This window comes from Hipposideros armiger, unplaced genomic scaffold (genome assembly GCF_001890085.2).
Source record: "Hipposideros armiger isolate ML-2016 unplaced genomic scaffold, ASM189008v1 scaffold_447, whole genome shotgun sequence".
NCBI lineage: Eukaryota > Metazoa > Chordata > Mammalia > Chiroptera > Hipposideridae > Hipposideros > Hipposideros armiger.
Window position 1 is genome coordinate 647,136 of NW_017731797.1, and position 27,292 is coordinate 674,427.

At 38.6% G+C, this 27,292-nt stretch overlaps 3 protein-coding genes across 4 annotated transcripts in view; 1 reads left to right on the top strand and 2 right to left on the bottom strand.

Annotated features, from left to right (window-relative positions):
* The window catches only part of DBF4B (DBF4B-CDC7 kinase regulatory subunit), a 28,335-nt gene extending 27,027 nt beyond the window's left edge, over nucleotides 1-1,308 (bottom strand). For both annotated transcript variants that reach the window (XM_019665635.1, XM_019665637.1), the window contains exon 1: nucleotides 1,223-1,308. The gene's annotated coding sequence lies outside the window, so the exon portion shown is untranslated. The remainder of the gene's footprint in view (nucleotides 1-1,222) is intronic.
* CCDC43 (coiled-coil domain containing 43) lies at nucleotides 1,270-9,425 on the top strand. The gene is made up of 5 exons (XM_019665638.1): nucleotides 1,270-1,646; nucleotides 3,229-3,316; nucleotides 5,031-5,166; nucleotides 6,553-6,611; nucleotides 7,791-9,425. Exons 1-5 carry the CDS (start codon nucleotides 1,365-1,367, stop codon nucleotides 7,976-7,978), a joined length of 753 nt encoding a protein of 250 aa, XP_019521183.1. The 5' UTR covers nucleotides 1,270-1,364; the 3' UTR covers nucleotides 7,979-9,425.
* A 2,676-nt stretch (nucleotides 9,426-12,101) lies between these two features.
* MEIOC (meiosis specific with coiled-coil domain) lies at nucleotides 12,102-27,031 on the bottom strand. The gene is made up of 9 exons (XM_019665556.1): nucleotides 26,999-27,031; nucleotides 26,687-26,859; nucleotides 26,452-26,599; nucleotides 23,136-23,293; nucleotides 20,915-21,019; nucleotides 18,124-19,996; nucleotides 17,497-17,631; nucleotides 13,208-13,388; nucleotides 12,102-12,786 (listed from the first exon to the last, which is right to left on the bottom strand). The coding sequence occupies exons 1-9, from the start codon at nucleotides 27,029-27,031 to the stop codon at nucleotides 12,557-12,559; spliced, it is 3,036 nt and encodes a 1,011-aa protein (XP_019521101.1). The 3' UTR covers nucleotides 12,102-12,556.
* Nucleotides 27,032-27,292: the final 261 nt, after the last annotated feature.

Here is a 27,292-nt window from a genome sequence, read left to right on the forward strand (position 1 = left end):
TGTCTAAGAGTAATGCCATGCTGTAGGTACTCAACAAATATCTAGTGAATGAAGGAGTCAGGCCAGTGACTTGCCAGTCTCCTTGCAATTCAGGGAAAGAACCCAGGTTCTTGGGTAATTCATTTCAGCCCAGAGCCAGTGCTTTGGAAAGTCATGTGAGGCACAAGCTGCGAGTACCAGCTCTTGCCTGATTAGGCTCTCTGTTGTTGTGTGACTCTTTCTGTGTCTGTTTCCTTACCTTCCATAAACGGACAATAAAAGCATCTCCTGGCCGGCCAAGTGGCGCATTGGTTAAGAGCTGGCTTGGGACGTCAGAGGGCCCCGTTTGGATCCCACATATGAGGGCCAGTGACACTGCCCTCTACAGCTGAGATGCTGAACAACAGCTCAACCTGGAGTTGGGCTGCCATGAGTCGCCGGCGCTGGTGTAAGCTGCAGCCCCTGCTGCAGTGGGTTGCCATGCGCTACCGTGTGTAGCCAGCAGCCAGTGTGAGCGGCCAGCAGCCACAGTGAGCGGCTGTCCAGAAGCTGGCGACTGATCTGCCTCACCAGGGAAGAGTGCAATGATGGTGCTAACTTGGGCCAGTGAAGCAACGTCCTCCACAAGTAGACTGAAGAACAAAAGGACAGCAACTTGTCTGTTCCCCTTCCTCCAATTCCCCAATAAAAAAATCTTTAAAAAAAAAAAAAAGCATCTCCGCACAGGGTTGTTGGAAGGGTTACAAGAGACAATGCATCAAAAGTTCCTAGCACAGGGTCTGACAAAGGATAAAGGAGGCTCCTCAAAGATATTCCTGTGTAAGTGGTGAATGAATGAGTGAAAGAAATGACTAGAGGTTGTGCATTTATTGAGCACCTATTATGTATCCGGTACTGCGTTAAGTACATCATGCTAAGAGAAGCAACTGCAACACACCCTAGTGGTAGAGAATCAAGGAAGGTTTTCTTAAGTTTGAGTTTTGATAGGGGAGGAGTTTGGAAAGGCAATAGCGACAGCGAGTACTCCGGACAGAGCCAGCGGGTTCCTTCTAGAAAGCTGTGTGCGAGTGGGTGGCTTAGTATCCCACCAGGCTGTGCGTAAGGGCAGCTCGATATGGTGGGCCGAAGCGCTGGATTCGAAGTTGAGTTCCAGTGCTGTTTAGTTATTAGCCGCGAGACTTTGGCCAACTTTACTAAACCTGTCTGAACTTCCCCAACTGTAAAGAAGTCTGTTAATAGTCACCTGTCAGAGTTCCCGAAAGACCACGTGACCGCGCGCATGCCAAGACGGCTCCATTTACAAGGTACACCACGCCAAGGGGATTCACTACGGGGTTTACCGGGCTCAAGACAGCTGTGTCTAGGGGTGGGTTCTCTCTCTGAGCATGCGCAGTGGGCAAACGGCGCGGCCCGTCAGGCACTGCGGTAGGCGCCCTAGGGGCTGGCAGGACCCTGACCCCAAGATGGCGGCGCCCAGTGAAGTGGATGCGGCTTCTTCGGGCGAAGGCGATGGCGGGGGCAGCGGCTTTGGATCGTGGCTGGACGGACGGTTGGAGGCACTGGGAGTGGACCGAGCCGTTTACGGCTCCTACATCCTGGGTATTCTGCAGGAGGAGGAAGAAGAAGAGAAGCTGGACGCTCTGCAGAGTATCCTCTCTGCTTTCCTGGTAAGAAGCCCAAACTCATTTCTTTAGCTTCTTGCCAGCCCGTCAGTACTTTGTAACCCCTTTCCCCTACTCAGTGCCCCAGAAGATTAGTGGTCTCACCTGGGAGAGAAGTACTCTTCTGAGCTCTGGGCCGCGGGGGAAGAAAGTTGTTCCCCATCCAGGGTTTTGGGAAGCCGGAAGGTTGCAGGTGCATAGAGAGGAATGGTTTTCCCTTATTTCTGGGGACACGGCCCTCTCAGATGCCTGTGGGTGAGTATTCTTCCAAAGGCGTTGAAATGTCTAAATGAGAGTTTTATCATAAACGTCTTACGACCAATTTCATTCCTATCCGTTGACAGTGTTCATAGAGGGGGAATAAAGCGCTCTGGGATGTATGTGCCTTTTAAGAGGCAGTGTCCAGGGCTGTCCCATGTCAAAAGCCTGCAGGAAATACCCTCTCGGTTCCTATTTTGGAGGTAGGAGTCCAAAAAAGGTATGCGTGTGGTAGAGGTCTTTTCATGCCTAGGCCGAGCTGAAGCAAATATTGTGCTTTATCCTTTATAGTATTTAGAAATGCAGTGATCATTGTTGTGTGTGTTGGGATTAGGGGGAGTAGATGTAGGAATAAGAGAGATCAGAGTTTTAAAGACTAGACATAATCTTGACACTTAGCCTCTTAGAGGCAGATTCAGGAATTCAGAAATATGTACTTCAAGCTGTGTCACCAAATTGTCCATTTTTCCTGATCATTTCTGCTGCCTTCATTTCCACTAACACTTTCTGGAGTTGATTGATTGGGCACATGGTTGAAATATAACACTAGTGCAGGTGTCCCAGGACCTCCTGGCAAGGGCCTCCTTTTAGTCCCAGAGCCTTCTCTGGTGAGATTGACCTATATTGGGACAGCTTTAACACAGCTTGTGATGCAGCTCATAACTTCAGAACAAATACAACCCAGTGGAATATATTATGTTCTTGGGCCCTGACATTGCAGGTTATAGGGAAAAAAAGTAGGAGGCAAGCAATTTACATTTGTTTTTATTTCCAGCTGGGAAGTTACTAAATTCTCAATGAAAAAGAAAGTTGAAGTAACTTGGGTACCCATCGGTACCAACTCCTAGATCTATTTTTTTCATAGTGTCATTATTTGGAGTTGTATGTCTGCTGATAAAGGCAGGCATGAATTTTGCCTTAGACTATTTATAGTCTCTTAGCATGAAAGTGATAAACCTTGGAGAATGTACTGAGTTGAGTATATTGGCTGAGGAAGGTTTCTCACAGAGGAGGGTTTTGTTTGACTCAGGTAACAGGTTTTGGCTTCAAAAGAATGAGGAAGACTGCCCTGAGTTGGTGGGGATCCTTTTCCCTGAAGCTTGCCAGGATGGAATGGGTGCTCTTGACCTAGTAGGTGTGGATTCTGGGACTCGCTCACAAGATTACTTCTGCGTCCAGAGCCTCAGAAGAGAAACATACTCTATTCTGTGGCTCCCAAACCCTCCTGTGATTTTTCTCCTCACCAGCAGGGGGACCTGTGACCTCTGCATAGGCTTGGTTCAGATTGAGGGCTCTCTCAGGAAATTAATTGGTCTGCTTTTCCAACTAGGAAGAAGATTCCCTCCTTAACATCTGCAAGGAGATTGTGGAACGATGGGCAGAATCCCAGAATGTTGTTACCAAAGTGAAAAAAGAAGGTAGAGTTAGAGTTTTGATGTCTAACCTCCAGTGCCTTTTGCAACAACCTTTACTTTACAGCTGTCAGGGAGAGAGTTTTTAGTTTTCTCAGTCGGATACTCATTTTCCCTAAGATAACTTAAACTGGCAAATACCCAGCAGCTTACTCTAACTTTTAAACTGAATATTGGTTTCCTTTTCTACTTTTCCACTTCAGCTGACCACAGTTATTTTCACTGTGGTTTTGCTTTTTTCTTTTTCATCCTTTTCCCATTGCCCCTTGTAGAGTTGCATTGCAGGTATAGGGGCGTCAGCTATATTTTCCCACCTCCCACCTTTTTCATATTCTCATTTCACAACACAAAGTATGATTGGTCTTTTGCCTTTTTTTTTTTTTTTAACTGAGCCATCCTGCCACCTGTTGGCAGCTCAGTGGCTGCTCAGCTCGGGCCAGGACTCGAACCGCTGTTACTCAGAGCTCAAACTCTTGAGCGAGCTCTTAACCAACTGAGCCACTCGGCTGGCCCCAGTCTTTTGCTTTATTCAGCTAAAGCCTTCACCCTTTAAAATGAAAGAGAAGTGAGTAAATATACTAACCATTAGGATGCAGACAACTCAAATCATTAAAACCAAACTTTAATAAAATCTGTTCTAAACTATCTACACTGATAGTTCTCAGTCTTGGTTTTACATTAGAGTCACTTGATGTACTTTTAAAAATGCCAGTACTGGGCCGGCCGAGTGGCGCGTTAGTTAGGAGTTGGCTTGGGACGCCAGCTCTGAGCAGCAGGGCCCTGGTTCGGATCCCGCATGAGGGCCAGTGATGCTGCACTCTCTACAGCTAAGATGGTGAACACCAGCTTAACCTGGAGCTGGGCAGCTGTGAGTCACCCGCAACAGTGTAGGCTGCAGCCGGCATGAGCTGCTGTGAGCCTCCGTGAGCAGCTGTCCAATGGCTGGCGAGTGACTGTCTCACCCGGTAAGAGCGCAGTGATCACAACACCAACATGGGCCAGTGAAGCAACGTCCTCCACAACTAGACTGAAGAACAAAAGGACAGCAACTTGTCTGTTCCCCTCCCCCAATTCCCCAATAAAATCTTAAAAATAAAAATGCCAATGCCTGAGTCACATGATGAGCCAATATATATATACATCTTTGGAGTTGGGGCCAAAGTATTGGTATTATCTTAAAAACTCCCCAAGATGGTTCTAATGTACAGCCAGGCATGAGAGCCACTACTTGACACCATTGCCTCTTTTCTGGGAGAATAGAGAACTTAATAGTTGATTTTATTTTAAAATAATCTAAGGTTTCACCTGATATAATTAGCAACATGAAAGGGACCAGCTTAAGTTGATTCTAGATTCCTTTTTAGGTTTCTGGGTTGAGAGAGGAGAAAGTTGCATGTTTGCAGGCTTAATTTCCTACAGTTCTAATGCAGTGCTTTTCAACTTTATTTTTTTAAGAGCAGAACTTCAATATATAAAACAAGTAAAAGCAGGGCCCCTCTGATTGAAGACGATACAAGACCTAAAGCCTGGCCTGCATGGCCTTTCCTTGCCTTTCTCATTGGCTTGTGAGGCACCTCCTTTGAACCCCAGGGCTCTAAGGAGTCAGCAGATGCCATTGCTTTTACTTCAGGCACTGTCTGGGTGGATTAGTGGTATGGTGAGCTTGTTTTTTCTCACATGCAACCTTGTTGTCCCTCCCTCCCCTCCCACCACCTCCCAGATGAGGTACAAGCCATTGCCACCTTGATTGAGAAACAGGCACAGATTGTGGTAAAGCCCAAGATGGTGTCAGAAGAGGAGAAGCAGAGAAAAGCTGCCCTACTGGCCCAGTATGCTGATGTGACAGATGAAGAGGAATATCCTTTTCAGAGTCTCGGCTCCATTTCTAGAGGCTCGAGCCAGAAGCGTTTACTGGTTCACAGTGAGCTTTTGGAGGTTGCCCTCTGTAGCTTGATTTTCTCCTTTCAAACAGCAGTGATCTATGGCCCTTCGTGGGTGTGAGGAATAATGTGGGAATAGTTGATACTGGACTTACATTTTTCAAAATGTATGAGTAATCAGAATGTTCCTGAAAACTTAAGTGTAAAACAAACAATGCCTTAGTAATGGACCATTTATATTATTTTCAGAAAATAAGATAGAGCTGTGATTCTTTACCATTCTTTGCAGTACCGTGTTGTTTACAACCATCTTTATATTCTTTCTCAGTTGATAAAAAACTGAAGCACTAAGAGATGAATGGGTGATCAGAGACATTCATAGAATTAGTGGCAAAACTGGATATTTTGGGGTGAAGGATTCCCAAATTTGGAGGAGTTTCATTTGAATCTTTTCATTTATTTATTTTTTAGCTGAGCCATTCTGCCACCTGTTGGCAGCTCAGCTCAGGCCGGGCATCGAATCGCTGTTGCTCAGAGCTCAAACTCTTGAGCGAGCTCTTAACCAACTGAGCCACTCGGCCGGCCCTTGAATCTTTTTTTTTTTTCTTTTAAATACTCTGGTGACCACATAATTAAAAGTGAGACTGGACCCCCAAGCAACACCAGAAATCTGGAATTTGAGTGAGGTCTGGGTAAAAAGAAAACTTGTTGGTAGAAGCAGGTTTAGTTTCCTGTGACTTTGATGTTTGTTTTGGAAATGCTTAGTTTCCTGTGCCCATGTGAATGGAGTGGACATCATACGAGAAATGTCAGCTGTCTAAGCACCAGTTTGGGAAAGAATTTTTAGGCTCTTTTGGACCAACTTCTCTTGTAGTTTTCCCTTATGATTTTTCTTGCCAGGGTTGGCAGAGCCATGGTTCCAATTACAAAATCTCATTTCTTAGGCTAGAAAATACAGATTGCTGAGCTCTACCTCCCAGAGTTTCTGATTTAGTAGGTCCAGGTGAGGCCCAAAAATGTGCATTTCTAACAAGTTCCCAGGAAGTTCTGGGAACCACACTTTGAGAACCACTGTTTCAGAGGCCATTTCGCCGTCCCCTGTCATCTGGGTAATGTGGCATTCTACCCATTCCAGCTTAAGTTTTCTTTTCAGCATCCAAGAGAAAAGGATTTTCCAGAAGCTCTGAAGCATCTTCCCCAAGTTGAGACTTCTAAAGGTGACTCCTGGGTTTACTACCGCGTCAGTAACAAAGTCCTGTTCACTGTGCTTGTCCAACCGCTCAGTGTAGTGAGTGTTTTCTGATGTTGTGTTGGGATGTGTTAACCTTTGTTTTCCGTCCGACTTTCCTTAACGTCACTCACTGAAGCAGATGAGAAGGATGATTCAGGGGCCGCCACACTGAACATTGGTTCTGACAAGTGTATCCTTCTCTGTGTCCAGCCCCATGTGTTTCTCCATAGAATCCTCTTGAGGATCAGTTTTTACTTTGCTGTCATTGCTGGGGGCTCCCTTGACTTCCAGGAACTCATGTCAGGCCGGTATTGTGAGCCCCATTTCTAGGACAGTCCTAAGTGGTCAATTTAGCAAGAACGTTCCCCAAAGAAAGCATATTGACATGTACTGTGAAAGGTCGTTAGCTTAGAGGAAGGATTTCTCAGGGAAATGGGAATCTGTATTCTCTGTGGATAGTGCTGGCTTTCCCAGCACTGTGGAAGCAATTAAAATAATATTGCAGTTTTGGTCTTTGTCCTCAAAGACCTTATAATTTGTTGGAAAGAGAATACAAACACCAATATTTTTGAAGCTAAAAATATGGACAATTGAAACATATGTGCTGAGCAAAGTCACTTATGAGAAGCTCCCCAGAGAAAGTAGATTTAGAAATCCACCTTCATAAAGGTGAGAAGTGTAGTGAATTATCAGAGAAGAGGGGCGGTTATTTTAGGGAGACTTTGTTATTTTTATAGCACTGAAGCAGAAATGAGATGTTTTAAGAGTAGGGAGGAGCTTATCCTGTAGTAACAGGTCGTGTTTTTAAAGTTGTAAGAATGAGGGGTAAAGTTTTTGGCTGGGTATTTTCTAACTGGCTAAACTTATTATTTTATATCTTATCAATTCAGAGTTTGTGGTGGTTAAAACATGGTTTTCACTTAAGCTTTAGTCGTCTAGGAAAACAAATTGATAAAGTTTAGTAATGTTAAGCAACTTACTCTTCAAGCATTTTAACTGTGCCAATTACATAAAAATTTTGCCACTATATTAATATTCTATTCACTAAAAATAGCTTAGATACTCCAAGCTAGTATTCTGCCATTGAATGATGTAAACACTTATTCTAGAATGAAATTTCATTTTCATAAAATGTTTTGATAAGTCTGAATGAGATTTTTATCCTGGGAGTTAGTTTTAAATGTTTGTAATGGTAGTTGTAGGATATCCCATTAGACCAAAGATAAATGTAAGGATTTAAAAAAAACAACTAGGAATAGGTAGAGAATATTCAACACTCAGCATGTAGAGAGGACAGCAAGAATGAGGAGAGAGCAGTAGCTGGGTGGGACCTGGGTGACCTCTGCCCTCAGCCCTTAACTCACTGTAGCTCTGTTCCGAAACACCAATGTGGAAGACGTCCTCAATGCCCGAAAACTGGAGCGAGACTCGCTTCGGGATGAGTCCCAAAGGAAGAAGGAACAGGACAAGCTGCAGAGGGAGAGGGACAAACTAGCCAAGCAGGAGCGCAAGGAAAAGGAAAAGAAAAGGACACAAAGAGGGGAGCGAAAGCGATAACCTCGGTCCACCCTATCCTTTCTCCTCATGAACTGATCAAAGGGAGAACTGGTTGTGCACATGTGTATCTAAGAGAAATGAGAGAACATTGCAGAGTGGTTTCCCGAGGCATTTACACTTTTGTTTACATGGTCAAAAGGAAAATGACAAACACTTCTAATTACAAAATGTGCCATGTCTCTGTGGTGTGGGTAATCAGGTTATTGTTGATTCCTGTTCCAAAGATCTGGAATGGGGGCAACCTTTATATCTTAGTACTGAAGTCCTGTGCAACTTTTGGCCACTTTGAAAAGTCTTCCCTAATCTTGGATAAACAGCAGGAATGTTCAGAAAGCTGAGTTACAGTTTCTATCCTACAGGAGCAGAATCATGACCACTCCCCTGAAATGAAATGTGGGAGTGTAAATTGCTTCAGAAGTAATAGTCACCCCGAAATGTATTATTTTACAGCTGGAATAGAAAGCTAATGAATAGCCCTACCTGGATCCAGATTTTGTTACATGACAACAAACTAGGAAAATGAGAAGAAATTATTTGATTGTTATTCTACATTTGAGATTTTTTTTTTTAAAGTTCAGCCTATGGGAGGAAAAGAAGTATCTTTTGAAGTGGAGATAGTTACATTTTTCCTCATCTAGGTTGTGATTTTAAGGATGTGTGTCAGTATTGTGTGCAAGGATATCATTGTTAGCTAGTTTCATTTTTTTGTAATTATGAATTCTCGATTACTGGTGGAGATTTTAATCCTGGTTGGCCCTAAAACATATGAATATAAAGACCTGATAATTACAGGTTTAGAGAAACTGGAGGAACCACCCTTTTAAGGAAGAAACACTGGAAATCTCTGCTAACACAAAGATATTTAAGAGTATACATAGTAGGTGCTCAACAATATAATTGACTGAGTGAGTGAATGGGAAAATAGCTTGGGAGAGTCAAAAGTGAGCAGGAACTCTCCATTTCTACTTTCAGTCACATTCAATTTTAAATATTAAGGCCTTTCTCTACTTTAGGCGGCAGATTGTCAAGAAGCCTAAAGAGAGCAATTTCTCTGACCAGACAAAGTAGATATTTTATACCAGGGGTCAGCAAATTACTGCCTGCAAGCCACATTTGGCTCAGTCTGTTTTTGTATGGTGCAAGCTAACAATGGATTTTACATTTTTAAAGGGTTGTGAAAGAAAGAATATGACAGAGACCTTATGTTGCTTGTAAAGCCTAAAATATTTAATATCTGGCCCGTCAGAGAAAAAGCTTGCCGACCTCTGTTTTATACCATTAGCTATGAGATTAATAAAAAGTTTTACCTTTGTGCAGAAGGTAAAAAGAAGCATGGTTAAGGAAAAGATGTGTTACCTCTGTATACACTCCTATAACCGTGGCATTGCAAAAAAAAAAACAAAAAAAAACCATGGTCTTTTTAAAAAATAAACTTTATTTAAATCAGTGTCTTCTGATTTATTGATTCCTTCCAGCTATCCATAGAAATGAATTGTGTGTGGATAATCTCTTAGGAATATGTTAAATTTTACTTTATGCTTTGTGTTTTTTTTTCTTTTTAAAAATATTTTGGGCAATTGGGGAAGGGGAACAGTGTTGGTGAATCGGGGAAGGGGAACAGCCAAGTTGTTGTCCTTCAGTCTTAGTTGTGGAGGACGCAGCTAGTTCAGCTCCAAGTCCAGTCGCCATCCGGCTGCCCATCGGCAGCTCGGCCGCTCAGCTCAAGGTGCCGAGTTCAATTTTAGTTGCGGGTGGGCATAGCCCACCATCCCACGCGAGAGTCCAAATGGAAACCTTGTTGTTAGGAGCACATGCTCTCACCAGCTGAGCCATCCTGTCACCTATTGGCAGCTCAGCTCGGGTGCAGCTCAATGGCCCATGTGGGAATCGAACCAGCGATCCTGTTGCTCAGAGCTTGCACTTAACCGAGCCACTCGGCCGGCCCCTTTATGCTTTGTTTTGATTAATCCTAATCTCTTTTACTAGTAGAACCTCTTCCTGAAATCTATAAAATCTCTGCCTCAGTTTTCCTTTCTATGAGGTTGAGTATTAGGAAATCAGAAAGATTACCTTGGAGTTAGTATATTTGCTTTGAAGTCCTTTGAAGTGGCAGTCCTTTATGTGGCAGTGGCAGCAGGCTATGATAGTGTATGAGAGAGCCTATTTTAATTTAGTAACCTGATTTTGGATTTTTGTTCTTTATTTGGGTCTCTGGAGGGTACTTACTTCACCCTGTAACAGTAGTCAGTTCTTTCTTCGGGGACTCTATCATGTATGTTATAATTAAGTATACACTTCAACTAATGTTTAAAAAGAAAAAAAGAATCAGCTCATTAGGCTTTGAGTAAGGTTTTTCACGTAACTTAGGTGCTAATAAATCCTTTATGTCTAAAATGTTCAGTATTGCAAAGGGCAAATTTTAAAGAACCATATCATCTATGGTATGATTGACACTTGAGGCCAAATTGGGATATCAGTCATAAAATTAATTCCCAACACTCTAAAACTTTATAGTAAAAGATTATTCAAGTGGAAAGGACACTGATATAATTCAAGGTAGTTTTCAACCACCTATATATAAAGTGCTTTTTCTATTAAAAAAAATGGGAGTATGCCAAATTCTTTTAGATTAGAAATGATGAGAGCATTAGTTTTATCAGTTTTACCACAAATCTTGTGTGGTGGTAATTTTATAATGTTTTCATATGTAATTCATAAATACGAGTACATAAGAAACCATTAGAAGGTATACCATAGAAAGGGACAATCAACCAATGTTAGAATTATCTACAGGGTAATACAATTAACAAACTTTCAAAGAATTTTTGTGTTTCATTTCTGAATTTTTATCCTGGTTTGCCTGGATTAGCATGAAGGCAGAGCAAAAATTTCATCTTTGAAGGAGATAAGGTTAAATCCAGGCATATCTGAATCACATTGGTTTATCTACCAACATTATTACTTACATGTTATTTAAAACTTTAAATTTAAAACTTAGCACCAATTCCTATCAGTAAGATGAAATTTGACTGGCTTTCTGACATGAATGAATCTTAAGGTTAGAAACTAATACAAACGTGAAAAATGGAAACCAAATATTTTCAACAAAGTAATTTATTTTTCCTGAGAGACTAAATTCAGTACAATATTTGTTTTCATAACATCCAACATGTCTTATGTCAAACTTAACTACTTTCTATGCAGTGACTGTGGTGGGGTGATCTATTTTATTTGACTACCCTCAATGTAATTCATTTGGGTAGTTCTAAGGTATATCAGTGATCAAAATGTTTCTCCCTACAGTTAGTCCTGCATTCTCAATCAGTTTCTTCCGCACATCATCTAAAGAAAATTTATGTGGTGTGATTACACTTTTTTTTAAATAACCAGGATTTCTAAAACTAGGAAAAACACCAACATTTAAAACATCAGTGTTTCTAGTCAAGGATAGTTCAAATAAATTTCATTAGTACATTATATTATAGTTTAACTCATGCTAGAAATGTTAAAACCCAAGATCTTCTGAGTCACATAATACCAACATTTCATATTAATGAATAAATTACTTGGGTTCCATACAAAGATATTAAGTGATGAGAAACAGAAAAAGCCAAGCTTACAAGAGCTCTTTTAAAAAAAAATACAGAAGCAAACTAATGAACACAACTACACAAAATATATACTAACCAATTGCAAACTAAAAATTAACCTTAAAAAATACATTTGAGAACTTCGTGATACCCTCATAAAAGGCAGCAAACTAAGGGTATTGAAACAATAGTCATTATTTTAAGTTACTGTGCATCAAGTCTAAAAGATCCTGAAAAAGGAAATGTTTTGATTCAATTTAAATACTTTAAAATTGGAACTATTTAATAGTGTAATTAAATTTTAAGAATGTACACAAATGATTGAACAGGTTTTATATTCAGTAACTTGCATGGTTTTTACACTGGCACTTTTATCACTAATTTAGGAGAATCAGATGCATTTCCCTCCATATACTTAGGCACTAAGATTTCAAATTTATAAATATGGTAGTATTTTAAATATTAAAATTTTACATGAATATTGGGTTCATCTTTGTTTTCCTTTGTTTTCTAGGTATTATCCAGTTTTATAAGGAAAACACTTTTATATCACAATCAAAACTCTTGGTTACTAGACTGTAGCCATAATTGGGTTACAGTCATTTAGATTCATTATTTGGAATTATACTTACTAAGGCAGACCTAACTGAAACTTATCTTCTAGAAGAATTTCACTTTTGCATTTACCTGCACTACAGTATGAGTTTAAGCAATATTTTAGCTGTTAGGAAATATTTACTTAAATTTATCTTTGACAACTCATATCTCGCAGTCAACTTTACCTTTGAGTTCACTTTAAACTGGATCTGATTCATTCCAAATAGAAGGTTTTAAATAGAAGTTAGACTTCATTAAGGTACTAACTTTAAATCTGAAAAGAAAATTAATGTACTGAAATTTTCAAGTTTGACAAGTTCATTAAAATTTTTTAGCATGTCTTGATACATTTACTTATCAGCTTTTTAGTCTTCTTTCTGCTGGCATTTCCTTAATGTTTGTTTGCATCACCTCTCTGGTTCACTGGATTGCTACTATTTATGCTTTCATGGGCTTTATCTTCACAGTTTACTATATCTTGTAAAGCCTTTTCCACATCTGTTTGGCCAGCTGTACTGGCTGTTTTTGGCAAGGTCATCTGCAGTGCACACCACAGGGTAGTGCGTGCTTTCCGAGTAGCCACACACATCTCTTTAATTGCTGAAGCAAGGATAAAAACATCTATAAAAGAAACATTCAGGGCCAGTTCACATTAGATACCATTTGAGTAACCCTTAACTCTTAAACAAGACCCAGTGCTATGGTACTAAATGATCAAATATTATTTTTATAAAAGAAGGATGGGTATTGACTGAGCTAACCTAAGTACTTGACTTAATATTTAAAAGTGTTGATACTTTATTTCTGACTTGTGTGACGACTATGCTTTGGGTAGAAACAGACTTTGACAGAATTACTAGAATTAAATGGATAGAATAGCTCAAGGTACTTTTGGAGTAGATTATGTGGGCAGCATTTACCAATTGATTCTTTAGATAAGTGTAAATTATAGAACTCTAACCTTTTAACCTTAGAATCTGATTTTATTAACATTCAAACTATCTCACTGCCTTATCAAAAGACTATGCATTGATATTTGTACCTCTGTCATCTTGGCATCTAGGAACTCCTTGCCTTTGTCGGTTTGAAGCATTAACAATTTCATCCTTTCTACGTGACTGTACAATGTGAATGGACTCCAAGTGTCTATCAAGAGCAGTAGAGATATTGGCATGAAGGGGAGAGCTTCGAAGACGTTCCATTTTGCCTAATAGAGTCACAACCTGAGGGAAACATTTTAAATTTTGGTAAGGACATGTTACCACATTGCCTTGTCATTAATAAAAACAAATCTTCAAGGAAGCAGAATAGAGATGAGAGCAATAATATTCATTCAATAAATAATTGAATGTTTACTGTGTCCTGACATCATGCTGGAGGAAACAAAGATGGAAAGCCCGTGTTTAGTACCTACTTGTATATGTTAATTCTAAAATCTTTCAGGTACTCAATTAATGAGAATAAGCAACAATGAAAAAGTCAAACATTCAAACATTCCTATGTCATTAACAGTAAATGCAAATATAGATCTGACACTCATTTTGGTAAAGAGTAGCCTGCAAGTAGAGTGTTTTTAGGAGGTAGTATAATCTAAAGGGAAAAAAGTTAAGCTAAAAGGGAGAAGTCCTAGACTGATTCAGCCAACTTCAGCAAGTCCTCTCTTAGCCTCCAATGTTTTTCTTTTGGAAATCACAAATATTCAGATAATAATATTGATCCTAGCGGTAGTTTTAAGGAATCCATAATCCAGAACATACTGATTTATATTTATGTTGAAATAATACAGAATAAATCCTATGATTATCAGAACTGCTAAGAAAAATTAGGCAGTCTCTCAATCTTCTGGTTAATTAAGCTTTAAAAAGGGCACTGATATATTGGATCAGTAAGGAGAATATGTTTTATAGTTGTATATACCTAACTTGTTTCAAATTCTAACCTTGGGAGGTGTAAGGAAAGAACTTTTTGAATAATTGCCTTTAGGCACTAAATGCTTTAAAATTCACGTAAGTACTTGGTGTTCAGTGATTAAAGAGAATAGAAAAATATCTATTAGAAGCTAAAGGCACCTGAAATGAACACCTCTACCCTTACACTCATATCAAGTTTCTTTGGAATAAGTATATTCCAGTTCAGGCCCATGGAGAAAACAAAAGTGTACAAGTATTAAATATTTTGCTCCCAACTGTACAACCACCTAGATCCTTGAAGGGATAACAAAACAAAACAAAAATGACATTAAAAGTAACGCCAATGAACTAACAAAATTACATATTTTTAAAATAAGACAATCATTTTGAATAACTGATCAGTGTAAAGAAAAATTTGAGGGCCGGCCGAGTGGCTCAGTTGGTTAAGAGCTCGCTTAAGAGTGGGAGCTCTGAACAACAGCAGTTCAAGTCCCGACCTGAGCTGAGCAGCTGCTGAGCTACCAACAGGTGGCAGGATGTCTCAGCTAAAAAAGAAAAATTTGCACTGGCGATTTTTAACAAACTTTAAAAATATTTTTTAACTAGCAAACTAGAAAGTAGTACATATGAAAATATTTTTGCCCTGTGTATTATTGATCTAATATTGCTAAATATAAAACAAAATTATTGTTAACAGCTATAAACATAACCTTCTAAATTGTGATACATAACTAAAGCTGGTTACAGTGTATTTCTTAACATCCAGTGTTTTTTTTTTTAATTAGTTTCAGGTGTACAAAGCAACATAATAGACATTTACGCCCCCCACAAAGTGATAACCCCCTTCCCTCAAGCTACTACCCCTCTGACAGCTTATATAACTGTTACAATACCATTGTCTATCTTCCTCCACCTCCCGTGACCATATGTATTTATAGTTGACACACAATATTATTCTACTTTAGCTTCAGGTATATAGCACATTGGTCATGCACTTACACAGTCTGTGAAGTGATCCCCTTGATAAGGCCAGTGCCCATCTGGCACCTTACATACTCGTAATCTTTACAACATTGTTGATTATATTCCCCATACTGTATTTCATATCCCCATGACTCTATTGTGTCTACTAATTTGCACTTTCTAAGCCCAATATCCACAGTTTTTAATCCTTTGATTTATTGCAGAGAAATGTATTAAGAAAAAGGAATTTTAACTTGGAGCAGTTTTAAGAAAACATAATAAAAGACTGAATTTTTATCAACATAACATCTGGTTGTAACCCATATCAGTATCTAATAATACCATTGATAAATTCCTTACTAATTTGATAAAAGAATCCCACCTGAACAAGGCTAAAAGCTAGGTAAAATCAATCTTTTCCCACTGAAGTAGTTCATATCTATATTTTAAAGACAGTATGGTAAAATAAACTGATGTTCAATAAAATAGACTTACGTTGATTTTTATAATTCCTAAAATTATTCAATCACAGAAGCATTGTTTCATTGCATGCTTTTTCTCAGGCATTTTCATCAAATTTTATTTGGAAAACAGTGTCACTTTTTTATTTTTAAATCGGGGAACAGGGTGTTTTTTCAGGAAACATCAGCTCCAAGTCAAGTAGTTGTTTTTGTTTTTTTTTAAAGATTTTTATTGGGGAATTGGGGGATGGGAACAGTGCTGGGGAATTGGGGGAAGGGGAACAGACAAGTTGCTGTCCTTTTTGTTCTTCAGTCTAGTTGTGGAGGACGTTGCTTCACTGGTCCAAGTTGGCACCATCATTGCGCTTTTCCCGGGTGAGGCAGATCAGTTGCCGGCTTCTGGATGGCCACTCACTGCAGCTGCTAGCTGCTCACGCTGGCTGCTGGCTACATCGGTAGCCCATGGCAACCCACTGCCACAGGGGCTGCAGCCTATGCCGTCGCCCGCGACTCACGGCAGCCCAGCTCCAGGTTGAGCTGCTGTGGAGGGCAGTGTCACTGGCCCTCACATGTGGGATCCGAACCGGGGCCCTCTGGTGTCCCAAGCCAGTTCTTAACCATCGCGCCACTCAGCCGGGCCCCAAGTAGTTGTTTCAATCTAGTTGTGGAGGGCGTGAGGATTGAACTGACAACTTTGGTGTTATGAGCACTGCACTCTAACCAACTGAGCTAACCGGCCACTCTGACTCCAAGTCGAATAGTTGTTTCATTCTAGTTGTGGAGGGCACAGCTCAGTGGCCCATGTGGGGATTGAACCGGCAACCTTGGTGTTATAAGCACTGCGCTCTAACCAACTAAGCTAACCGGCTGCCCCAACAGTCTCACTTTTTAAGAGAGGAAGGTCAAAAAAGAAAAAAAATTTATTATAGTGGATTAGAAAATTCTGAAATTACAAGAGATAACAGGAATAATTCATTAAATTACAAAAGGACTTAACATCAGGATTCTTTACATTTGATTTGAAGTGATATACTACATTTCCAAAACAAAGCTATTTTATAATATTATGAATACCTACATATTTATCAGTATTTAATACACTGCTGTATACACTTAATGTTTGTTAAATTAAGAGTGCAGGGTTAAGAAAACTAAATATGGTAATTCCTTGTTAATTTACCATCTTTATAATGCAAGCACAGCTTTGCTCATCAAGCTAGAAAACAAATGTTTGTGAGGAAGAAATGGGACTTTCCCTATAAATAATATTCAAAATGGTTTTTGCTTTTAAAAAATTTCTTTCTGTTGAAGATTAGCTCCACTGCCAATTTGGGTTTAAAGAGGAACCATTTAAGTTACTAAACCTACTTTTTAAATGAATGAGACAGACTATTTTCCCTTTCCTAAATATTAATCATAGTTCTAGGACCAAATATGGAAAATAATATATTTCAGAGAGTTACAGATAAATGTGATTTAAAAATTCTTTAGGGCCGGCCGAGTGGCGTGGTGGTTAAGAGCTGGCTTGGGACGCCAGAGGGCCCCGGTTCGGATCCCACATATGAGGGCCAGTGACACTGCCCTCCCCAGCTAAGATGCTGAACAACAGCTCAACCTGGAGTTGGGCTGCCTTGAGTCACCAGTGCCGGCGTAGGCTGCAGCCCCTTCTGCAGTGGGTTGCCATGGGCTACCGTGTGTAGCCAGCAGCCAGCATGAGCGGCCAGCAGCTGCTGTGAGCGACTGTCCAGAAGCCAGTGACTGATCTGCCTCGCCTGGGAAGAGTGCAATGATGGTACCAACTTGGGCCAGTGAAACAACGTCCTCCACAACTAGACTGAAGAACAAAAGGACAGCAACTTGTCTGTTCCCCTTCCCCCAATTCCCCAATAAAAATCTTAAAAAAAACCAAACTCCTTTAAAACTTTGAATTGCTGAAATGTTTTAAAATTTTATCAAGCAATTAAAAAAGTCCACTATTGGAAGTTTTTACAGCTTACCCTGGCTTGTTCTCGAAGTTCATCCACAATTAAGCGATCAACTCTAGATGGATTGGAAGTCAGCCTTGGAATTGGGGTATTGTTAGTACTGGATACTTTTTTTCCTGGATAATTCTTGGCAAGGGCCAATTCAGTCTATAAAATATAATTTTTAGATGCTGAATTTACCAAATATGATTCAATTGTGAATATTTCTCATAGACCTAAGCAATAAATTAAAAATTACTCCTTTAAGTAAAAACTGTTTTGGTATCAAAAGGCAGCAAATACAAACCATAGTCCCATAGTATTTTTCTGTCATACTTAATGCAAATAAAATACTTAACACTCCAACAGTTTATATTTAAAAATTCAAAGAAATTAACTGTTTAACCACTAAGGAAAAAATCTACTTCATATGTAAAATGAACTTTATGTAAGTAATAATTTTTTTAAATCCCAAGCTTTCTTAGTCTTTAAGTCACCTAATTAATTTCTTATAGTTCTGGACTTATACTGCCCACTAGAGAATTCAGCTTGGAAATAAGGCAAGTACTGAAACTACACTAAGGTAAACAAAATGAAGATAGGCAGAGGGACATACTGCCTATCTTTTTTGTTACTCCTAAATGGATACCTTTGTATTACCTTTTTTCTCTCCTTTTCTAATGCTCTCCACTGTTCACAGCACTCTTCTAGACGAATATGAAGTTCACTGGCTGGTCCACTACGGGTTTTAATTGGTCTTTGAAGTCCAAGAGTTGGCGTGAAACCAGAAAAGGAATTATCACCATACATCATATCATTAAAATAAGGGTATAAATGGCTTAAGTCATCATAAGGAAACAAATCATAGGAATCCAACAGTGGAACAATAGGATGGCCAAATGGGTGGGTGGATCTTAGGGGAAACCCATTTGAACCAAGCTGTTGAAAACTCTGATTATGCCTTAAATCTCCTATCATGTAATTATTAGAAAAGCATGACGCTTGTGTGCGATTCACACGGCTATTAATATTGTTGTCTCCACTTCCCTGTCTGTGGCTATTAAAATGACCCTGTGCCTCCAATAGGTCTTGGTATGTATTTTGAGATAAGCCATCTAAATGCTTTGGACCGTCCTGAAGATCATAATGTGTACTCTGAGGCTTCCCTTGAAAATTATGTTTGTTTACATTTTCAGTGATCCCACACTGCTGAGCTGAATAGTTATCACAAAATCCATTTGGCTGCTTTATTTTTTTATCGGTAACCGAGTCATAGAGGTTTTCTTCTGCAGTCTTTGTCAGTCCTTCCATGTGATTGACAGATTGAATTCTTTCTGCACCATTATAATTAAAATCAAGACTAGAAAATGCAGAGGGGTTTTCTTGGCAATACTTCTGAAATAAATTGCTATTTGGGTTTAAACTTGTGGATGATAGTTGGGAGAAATCTGAAGAATGGTTAGAACCTTTTGAAGCTGCACTTAAATGACTACTTAATTTCATAAAATTACCTTGATTTCGATAAGGAATAAGAGTGTTATTTTTTGTTTGGATAGTCATCCAAGTTGGTCTATTTAAGTTGATACCTGCTGCAGATGTTGCTGAGTTTGACAATAAATTCACTGATTTATAATACTCAGAACTTGGGGGGTCAGGTTTAGCAAACTGTTGCTTTTCTGTGACATTAGCAAAATCATTATTAGCTGGACAAACTGTGTGAGGTTTTAGTCCATATTCTGATTTTAAGCCAAAATCAGCAGTGAAAGCTGCTTCCTTTGCAAACTGTTTTTCTGCCAGGTGTGGTGTAGTTTTTGGAAACATGAAATTCTGCTGGTCAGGTATTGTCTCCTCCATTTTTTTCTGATTTGCTGGTTTGACCTGAAATAACTTTGTGTAGGTATCTGTTTCTACAGTTGGTGTTTCAGGTGTGCCATTGGCTAATTTTTTACTATCGTGGACACTAAAATTCGAACATTTATTAAGCTTAGCCTTATTAGCATGAGCATATTCTGGATATCTACAATAATCTGCATTTTCATTGTATCTATTAAATTGGGAAAGAAATATCTCTGCCCTTTTTTGCTGTAATGGTACTTCAAGACTTTTAACACACATTTTCTCTCTTCCATAAGGGTAAGTATCAACTCCTGATTCTTTCATGATGTCAGACAGGCCAGCTTGTGGTGTGAAGCAGTTTTTGATAAATGGATATTCTTGGAATGTTGTCTTCGCTGTATCATTTGTCTGCATATTGTAATAGTTAGAATGATCGCTTCGTGAGGGGTACATCCATTGTTCTTCAAGGTCTAAACCAGTAAATCCATGATAAAGTTCATCTATCTTTTGTTGTGGTGTGAGATTACTATTATGAAGGTATTGCTTTTCCACTGCTGACATAGATTCACCACTATAAAAAGCTTGCTGAGAGATGGCTGTATCTATTGGCCTTTTGGTTTCTGTTAAGAGGTCGTGGTGATCTGCAAATCTGCTTGAGTTCATTGACCAAACTGACTTTAAATTGGAGGAGCAGGTCCTAGAACAAGTAAATAGATTTAATTACAAGTTAGGTTTAAGACTTTATCTCCTCAGTGGAGAAGGTAGAAAAGATTTTCAAAAACATTTATCTTGCCCCACCTTACCATTCTCTAATCCTTTCCAACTCTGCTTTATAAGCTACCATGACATCCAAATAATTCTCTATCACTTGAAATGATTTATATGCTATATAAATAATGTATTTTAATCTTAATATGTCTTCACTATACTTTGCCAAGAGTCATTAACTAATGCCTGAAGCTGATGACTGCATGATCTTACATAAATTTTTTATCTATAGTAAGCAGAAAACAAGTTTTTCCTTTAATTAGGTTATTACATAATACAAAAGTATTGTTGACCACAATTTTTTCAATGAAAAAAGATGTGTTTTGCTCAAACTATTACTGAAATTAAAATATTTTAATTGGTTACATGTGTGCTGCATACTTCCCTATTCATGAAATAGGGCATTTGGGTAATATGGCTTTCACACCCAAATAAAACAAAGCATATTTTAAAATTTTTTACCAATACCAATGAATAAAATTCATATGGATTTCTGCAAAGCAGAAATGACAGTTTTATTCTTTGGGATATATGTAAAAGCTCCTTGGAATTTATACTCTTTAAGCCAAACTTTAGCTCATGAACTCAAGGGAAATAGCTCTGAATTATGCAAGAATAATTTTCCAAATGAAAGTTCTTAATAGCAAATCAAACCGTAGACTGAAACTTTCAATTGCATGGCAAGGACCTCAGCAAAATCAAGGCTCCTAAAAAGATATTTGAATTAAGACGTCTACTGTCAGATGACCCTTTATTAAGTAAAAATAAAAGTTAATAAATAGGGTAATCTAGTATATGTGAATTTGAAAGCTTACTATACACTATATTGCTTATATAATATACTAACCCATCAGCAAAATATGGCTGTGACTTATCTTGTTCTTCCAAAATGTTAGACACAAGTCCATATAAGTCTGTTTCACTGCCATAGTCATTTCTTTCTGTTTGAATCCTACAAATAAATATTACATGTAAATTATTTTACTCACACAGAAATATATTGATTTTTATTTCCAGAGTTATTCTACCATTATTTTTCTATAACATATTTGGATTGAATCTGCACCATCATTTCAAATAAAGAGGGAACAAGAACTCAAAAATAATTTCCACTTTAGCATACTATCTATGCTAAATATTTCTCCTTCATTTCAAATCCTATGTCTAGTTCACAATGTATGCTTACCTCTTATTTCTCCAAAACAGATGCTATTCATTTTAGGTGACCAAAATATAAATCTCTGACCTATGATGCTTGGTACCTTGGCTGCTCCTAAGAGCATGTCTGGCTCTATTATACATCATTCCATCAACAGTTGCTCAGTTTTTTCACTTGTGATTTGAAAACCGTATGAACCCATTGTTCTATTTTTGTGTCTCGTTATACTAAATGTTGGATTAAAAAGTGAAATGTGATTGGTCATCCTCAATACCACAGCAATATTGCAGTTGTCCCTTAAATGTAACACATTTGGGGGCTATCCCTAAATCCTTGCCAAAGAGATCACTGGAGTTCCATGTACCTGAAATTCTACCTGGTAACTAACACTGTCTAAATAATACAAAATGTAAAAAGCACAAGATGGAACATTGATGCCTTTTTACCTCCCATGGATTTGGGGTGATTTGTTTCTAGAAGTAATATGTTGTTTTAAATTATAACTTCTGGTTTTCTCATATTTTATTTCTAATATAGTATTAGAAGATTTTAGAAATAAAAATGCCTTATATTTGCACAACACTCAAACATTTCATTGATCTTCATAACATAAGAAGGGCAAGTATTAGTAATCATTCAGCTGCTGAATGATGATTTATATTAAGAAACTTGTATTTTGCAAGGGTATATGATTTGCCAAACTTTATACTTGCTAAACAAATGGTCTGCCAACAAGTCTAATGCTTTTTCCACTACATGATGTTATTTCACAAATACTCAATATTAAGTTTCTCTGTATAATAATATATTAGTATATATCTAGAAAAATATTCAATGTAATATATACTAAACTATTAATAGTTGTTATTGGAGATGAGGAGGCAGAGTTTAGGTGGATTTCTGCTTTCCCTTATGTATTTCTGTAAAGTCTTAATTTTTCAATGAACATGTATCAACTTAAAAAATAATTTTGTTTTTATAGAATTATGTTACATAGTATTTCTAAAATCACTATTTTATAGAGAATGTACAAAAAATTTTAAACTTTAACAATTTTTAAATAAGATTTTTAAAAGAATTATTTCCTGCTTATACTAAACATGCATCAGCCTCTATCAACTGCTCCCTTGTATATAATTAAAATAAATGTAGATGTCACTCCCTTAGACCTCTCTTTGCAGTAGGCTCCCATAATTTTTTTTGTTTTTGTTTTTGTTTTAAGCTGAGCCACCCTGCCACCTGTTGGCAGCTCAGCTTGGGCCAGGAATCAAATCGCTGTTGCTCAGAGCTCGCACTCTTGAGCGAGCTCTTAACCAATTGAGCCACTCGGCCGGCCCTACCATAATATTTTATACTTCCTCTTTTCAATCTCACTATACTTGCAGTGCCTGGCAAGTCATCATCATCATCATTACTGTAAGATCTATAAAGGCAGGGATAATATTTGCCATATTAATGCTAATATCTCCAGTAGGATAGAATCTGATTAGAGTAGGCCCTTATTATTAGTGGAATTGAATAGAAAAAATAATTAATAGTATCTTATATTTTATAAAATCCTGTTTATTGTATACTTGTGAAGGAAAAAAATTTAGAATTGGATGAAAAAACATCCAAAAATTGTAGCTCATTTATATATCTTTCAAGAGAGGAACTTAAGATTTACTCACTAAGGGTTGCCTCTAATGAATAAAAAAAAGTAATAAGCTAAAAATTATATACACATAACTTATAGTTTAGGGTTTCCTAAAATTTTGATAAATATAAAATTAAAACCAGAACATAAAAATTAAAAGCATAAAATTAAAATGCTGATATAGGGAACAAAGCGCTAATTAATACCACTGGGTTCCCATGTAATCAAACTTAACACTTTATTTAGCCTGAGAAATATAATTTATTAATTTACCTGTTCTTTACATTGATCTGAGAATTAGAAGGTTGTTTAATATCATCTCCATAAGTAGACCATGGTACATACAAAAGTGAAGAATCTACGGAATTTGAATATTCTGTTGATGAAGAAAGTGGAGTATAGGTCTGCCTTAAGTCAACATTGTCTTCACTCTGAAATTTTAAAGAAATGTTTGTATATCAGACACATCAAAACTATATTTATTACAGAACATTAGTGACATAATAAGAAATATGAGAAAATAACACATGCGTAAGAGCTGGGAGACAAAATCAAATCTAGACTTACCCACTTAAGCTTGCTTTACACTAGGGGTTGGCAAATTTTTCTGTAAAGGGCCAGATAAATATTTTAGGGTTTGCTGGCTGTTAAGCTCTCTGTTGAAACTCTTCAACTATTGTAGCACCAAAGCAACTAGAGACAATATGTAAACAAATGGACAGGGCTGTATTCCAATAAAATTTTGTTTAGAAAAACAGGCTCTTGGCAGATCTAGTCCCTGGGGGGTACTTCTTGCTTATCCCTAGTATAAAACACCTACAATTATTGCAGTTTTAATTTTTTGAACAGATGAGCACAGTGTGGAAGTTAGCAATGTTACTTTTAAGAAATAAAACACAGTCTTAATGCACTCAATCTGTTAAAAACAAGTTAATGTGCATTTATATAGAATTTCAAAGAAATTCCATATATGTTATTGTATTCAGGCAACCTTGTGATGTGGGTATTCTATTTTAAATGAGAAAACTGAGGCTACAAGTTACTGAGCCAATAGGTAACAAAACTAAAACCCAAACTCAAGGTCTTCTTACTTTTACTCTAGGGCTTTTTGAAAGAATATCTTTAATTTTCAGTCTCCTTTCTATTTCCAAGAGATTGTAAAAATGAGACGATATATAAAATGTTATGATCTTTTCAGAAATTTTAAAGATATTATTACAATTAGAAGAAAAATACTAGTTCATTTTTCTTTTTCTTGTGAACACTTTCATAATTAACTGAGTAAATAGAGTAAAACGTTTGAATTTTAAGATTTTAATGAATTATTTAAAATCTTGCCTCCTTACAAAAAGGATTGAGGTACAGTGAAAATAATTTAAAATACTTTAGTAGAATGAATTTAATAAACAAGAAATAAAAAAGATTAAACATTTAGATGTATTTTATTCTAGAAAAATGCTTCTTTAAAGAAATCTGAGGGCCGGCCGAGTGGCGCGATGGTTAAGAACTGGCTTGGGACGCCAGAGGGCCCCGGTTCGGATCCCACATACGAGGGCCAGTGACACTGCCCTCTACAGCTAAGATGCTGAACAACAGCTCGACCTGGAGCTGGGCTGCCGTGAGTCGCCGGCGACGGCGTAGGCTGCAGCCCCTGTGGCAGTGGGTTGCCGTGGGTTGCCGTGGGCTGCCGTGAGCGGCCAGCAGCCAGTGTGAGCAGCCAGCAGCTGCAGTGAGCGGCAGTCCAGAAGCCGGCGACTGATCTGCCTCTCCCGGGAAGAGCGCAATGATGGTGCCAAATTGGGCCAGTGGAAGCAACGTCCTCCACAACTAGACTGAAGAACAAAAGGACAGCAACTTGTCTGTTCCCCTTCCCCCAATTCTTCACCGCTGTTCCCATCCCCCCAATTCCCCAATAAAAATCTAAAAAAAAAAAAAGAAATCTGAAAGTATTTTTAACTCTCCAAATAAGGAACTACTAAAACCTGAGATGTAATAACTATAACTATCCAGACACAACACAATAGAAATGTTTTCTTATAAATATAGAAGAGATATAATACTGGCTAAAAAAAATTTCTAATTACTTTTATTATTAGTCAAAATTTATACACTGAGAGAAGACATACTTAGATCAAGGTATTCCTAAATTTTTGTTCTTCATGGACATAATTGAAAAACATTTTAAACATATAACACTGTAAATAAAATATGAAAATTAATACCTTCCAATTATCCAATCTCCAAGAATCTCAAATACTTTACAACCATTTGCTTAAATTCTGGTTATGGTGATTATTTGAAACATTATATTTTCTTGTTTATAGCTTATATTATGATGACTAGTCTAAAGCTGGGGAAACTGAGGCACAGAAGAAATTTTGCTAAGAGTGCCATTAAAAGATACCTTTACAGATGTGAGAACTTTTACAAAGGCTTTTATCTTTAGAAACTTTCACAATTTTTTCTTTTAATTCTGAAGTTTTTATCATAGGCCCACCTTAACTCTCTTTTAGGTGTGAAGTATCCAAAGTGACATAAATAAACAAATTTTGCTTAAACAAAAGGAGCATTTTCAGATTATGAAATAAAGAGGTAAACAGTATTGAAAACTAAATATATTTTGGGAATATTTTTTCAAGTATATTTCACACTTAAAAATAAGTTTTCAGTATTAGAAAAATTAAATTCTTTTAAAAGATTGATTTAAATTTCATGTTCTAGGATAAAACAAGCAACTAAAGTAATGTGGTGGATTCAAACATAATTATAAATACCTGGATCCTTTTCAGTTAAAACATTTATGGAAATTAAATATGCAAATACTTGGGGCTGGCATATTAATTAGTCTAGGAAACTTCAAAATGTGTCACTTATATCCTTCATATACTTAAAACAACTGAAATTAAATTCAAGTAAATTTTAGTAGCGATGTTAACATTATAGAGAGCAGAGGAATGCTGGTCTTGGCTGTGAAAAACCTGGGTTCCACTTGGCCTTTGTCACTTAGGGCACAAATCAAGCTCTCTGAGCCTCAGTTTTTCAATCTGTACAGTGAGTACAAAACTTTACAAGATGGTAGTGTGGACTGAGGAATTTATTTCAGGATATTGTTATAATTCTAACATTATCAACATTGATGTCCTGCTTAAATGACTTACATTACCCTGAGACTAATAATATGCCTAACAAAATTAAATGTTTTAGGTGAAATAAAAGGTAGCATGTAATGTAAGACATTGTTAAAGCCAGATAACAAAGGAGTGACAAAAATCTTGCCTTCAGATTATCTAAACTATGTTTGTACAAACTGACAATAAATGCTTGAAGGAAAAAATATTTTAAGGTCTTACTGAGTAAATATGGGTTTTCTTACGTATCTGGCATCATGTGATGGCAGACTGAAAGCAAGAATCAGTGAAAAGGCTTATTGTTTCTAAAGCAAAGTGTGTATTATGTAAAAACTCTATTTAAAATGTTATGGCTTTCTGGTCCTAAACTGGGAGCAATTTAGACACCTATGTGAATCGGCTCAGGTAAATGGATCTGATTCAGAATAAATCCTCCAACACTGGGCAATTGATGAATGCACCTGAGATTTGTAGGAATCATAGAAGGAAGTGGAGCCGGTCAACATCACGCTGTTGAACACATCCGTTAATCTGCTGGCGTCGGCACACAGGTTCCAGCAGCGATTCGCACCTCCACGGAACGCTACCTTAGGCTGCAACGAACAGAAATAGGAAACCAGAGAGAGACATCACGCAGCGCAAAGTCACGGCCGAAACGGCCGGCGGATGACTGTTCACCTCGACTGTTGCCCTCACTCAATTCGGAATGCCCGAGGGCACTCATCTGAGCCTGCGCTTGGGTCGCTGGGATTCCTCGCCCTCAGGCCGAACGCGGGTACACGCCTCAGCGCCGCCCTCGCCCGCCCCGACAGGCCTACACTGCCCGCCGCCGCCTCAGCGCCGCCGCTGCCCGACGTGTCGCGGAGCTCCTAGTCCCAGCCGGCCCGTCCTGTCAGCCCGCACAGCGACCCCTAGTTCCGGCCCGACCTGTCACGTCGCTCCTGCACGGCTCCTGGCGGCACGGCCCGGGCGACCCGTCGGGGCTCCTCACCCGCAACCTGCCCTCACCCGTCCTGCCACGGCCTTCTCAGAGAACCGCATGTTGCGGACGCACCCGTTCCTCAGCCTCTCCTCACCGTCGCCATCCTCTAAGCCTGGCCGCCACCCGCACCCTGACCGTCCCACCGGTTACCTCAAGTCCTTCCCTCAGGCCTGGGGGGGGGGTGAGGGGACGACCAGGGGTCTCTGCCTCTCACCTCCATGGGGCTTCCTAGCCCCTCTGGGACTAGGTACAGCTTCTGGGGTACGGGGGCGAGGGGGGCGTCGAGGCCCGGCTCCCTCAGCCCGCGCCCGCCGCTACTG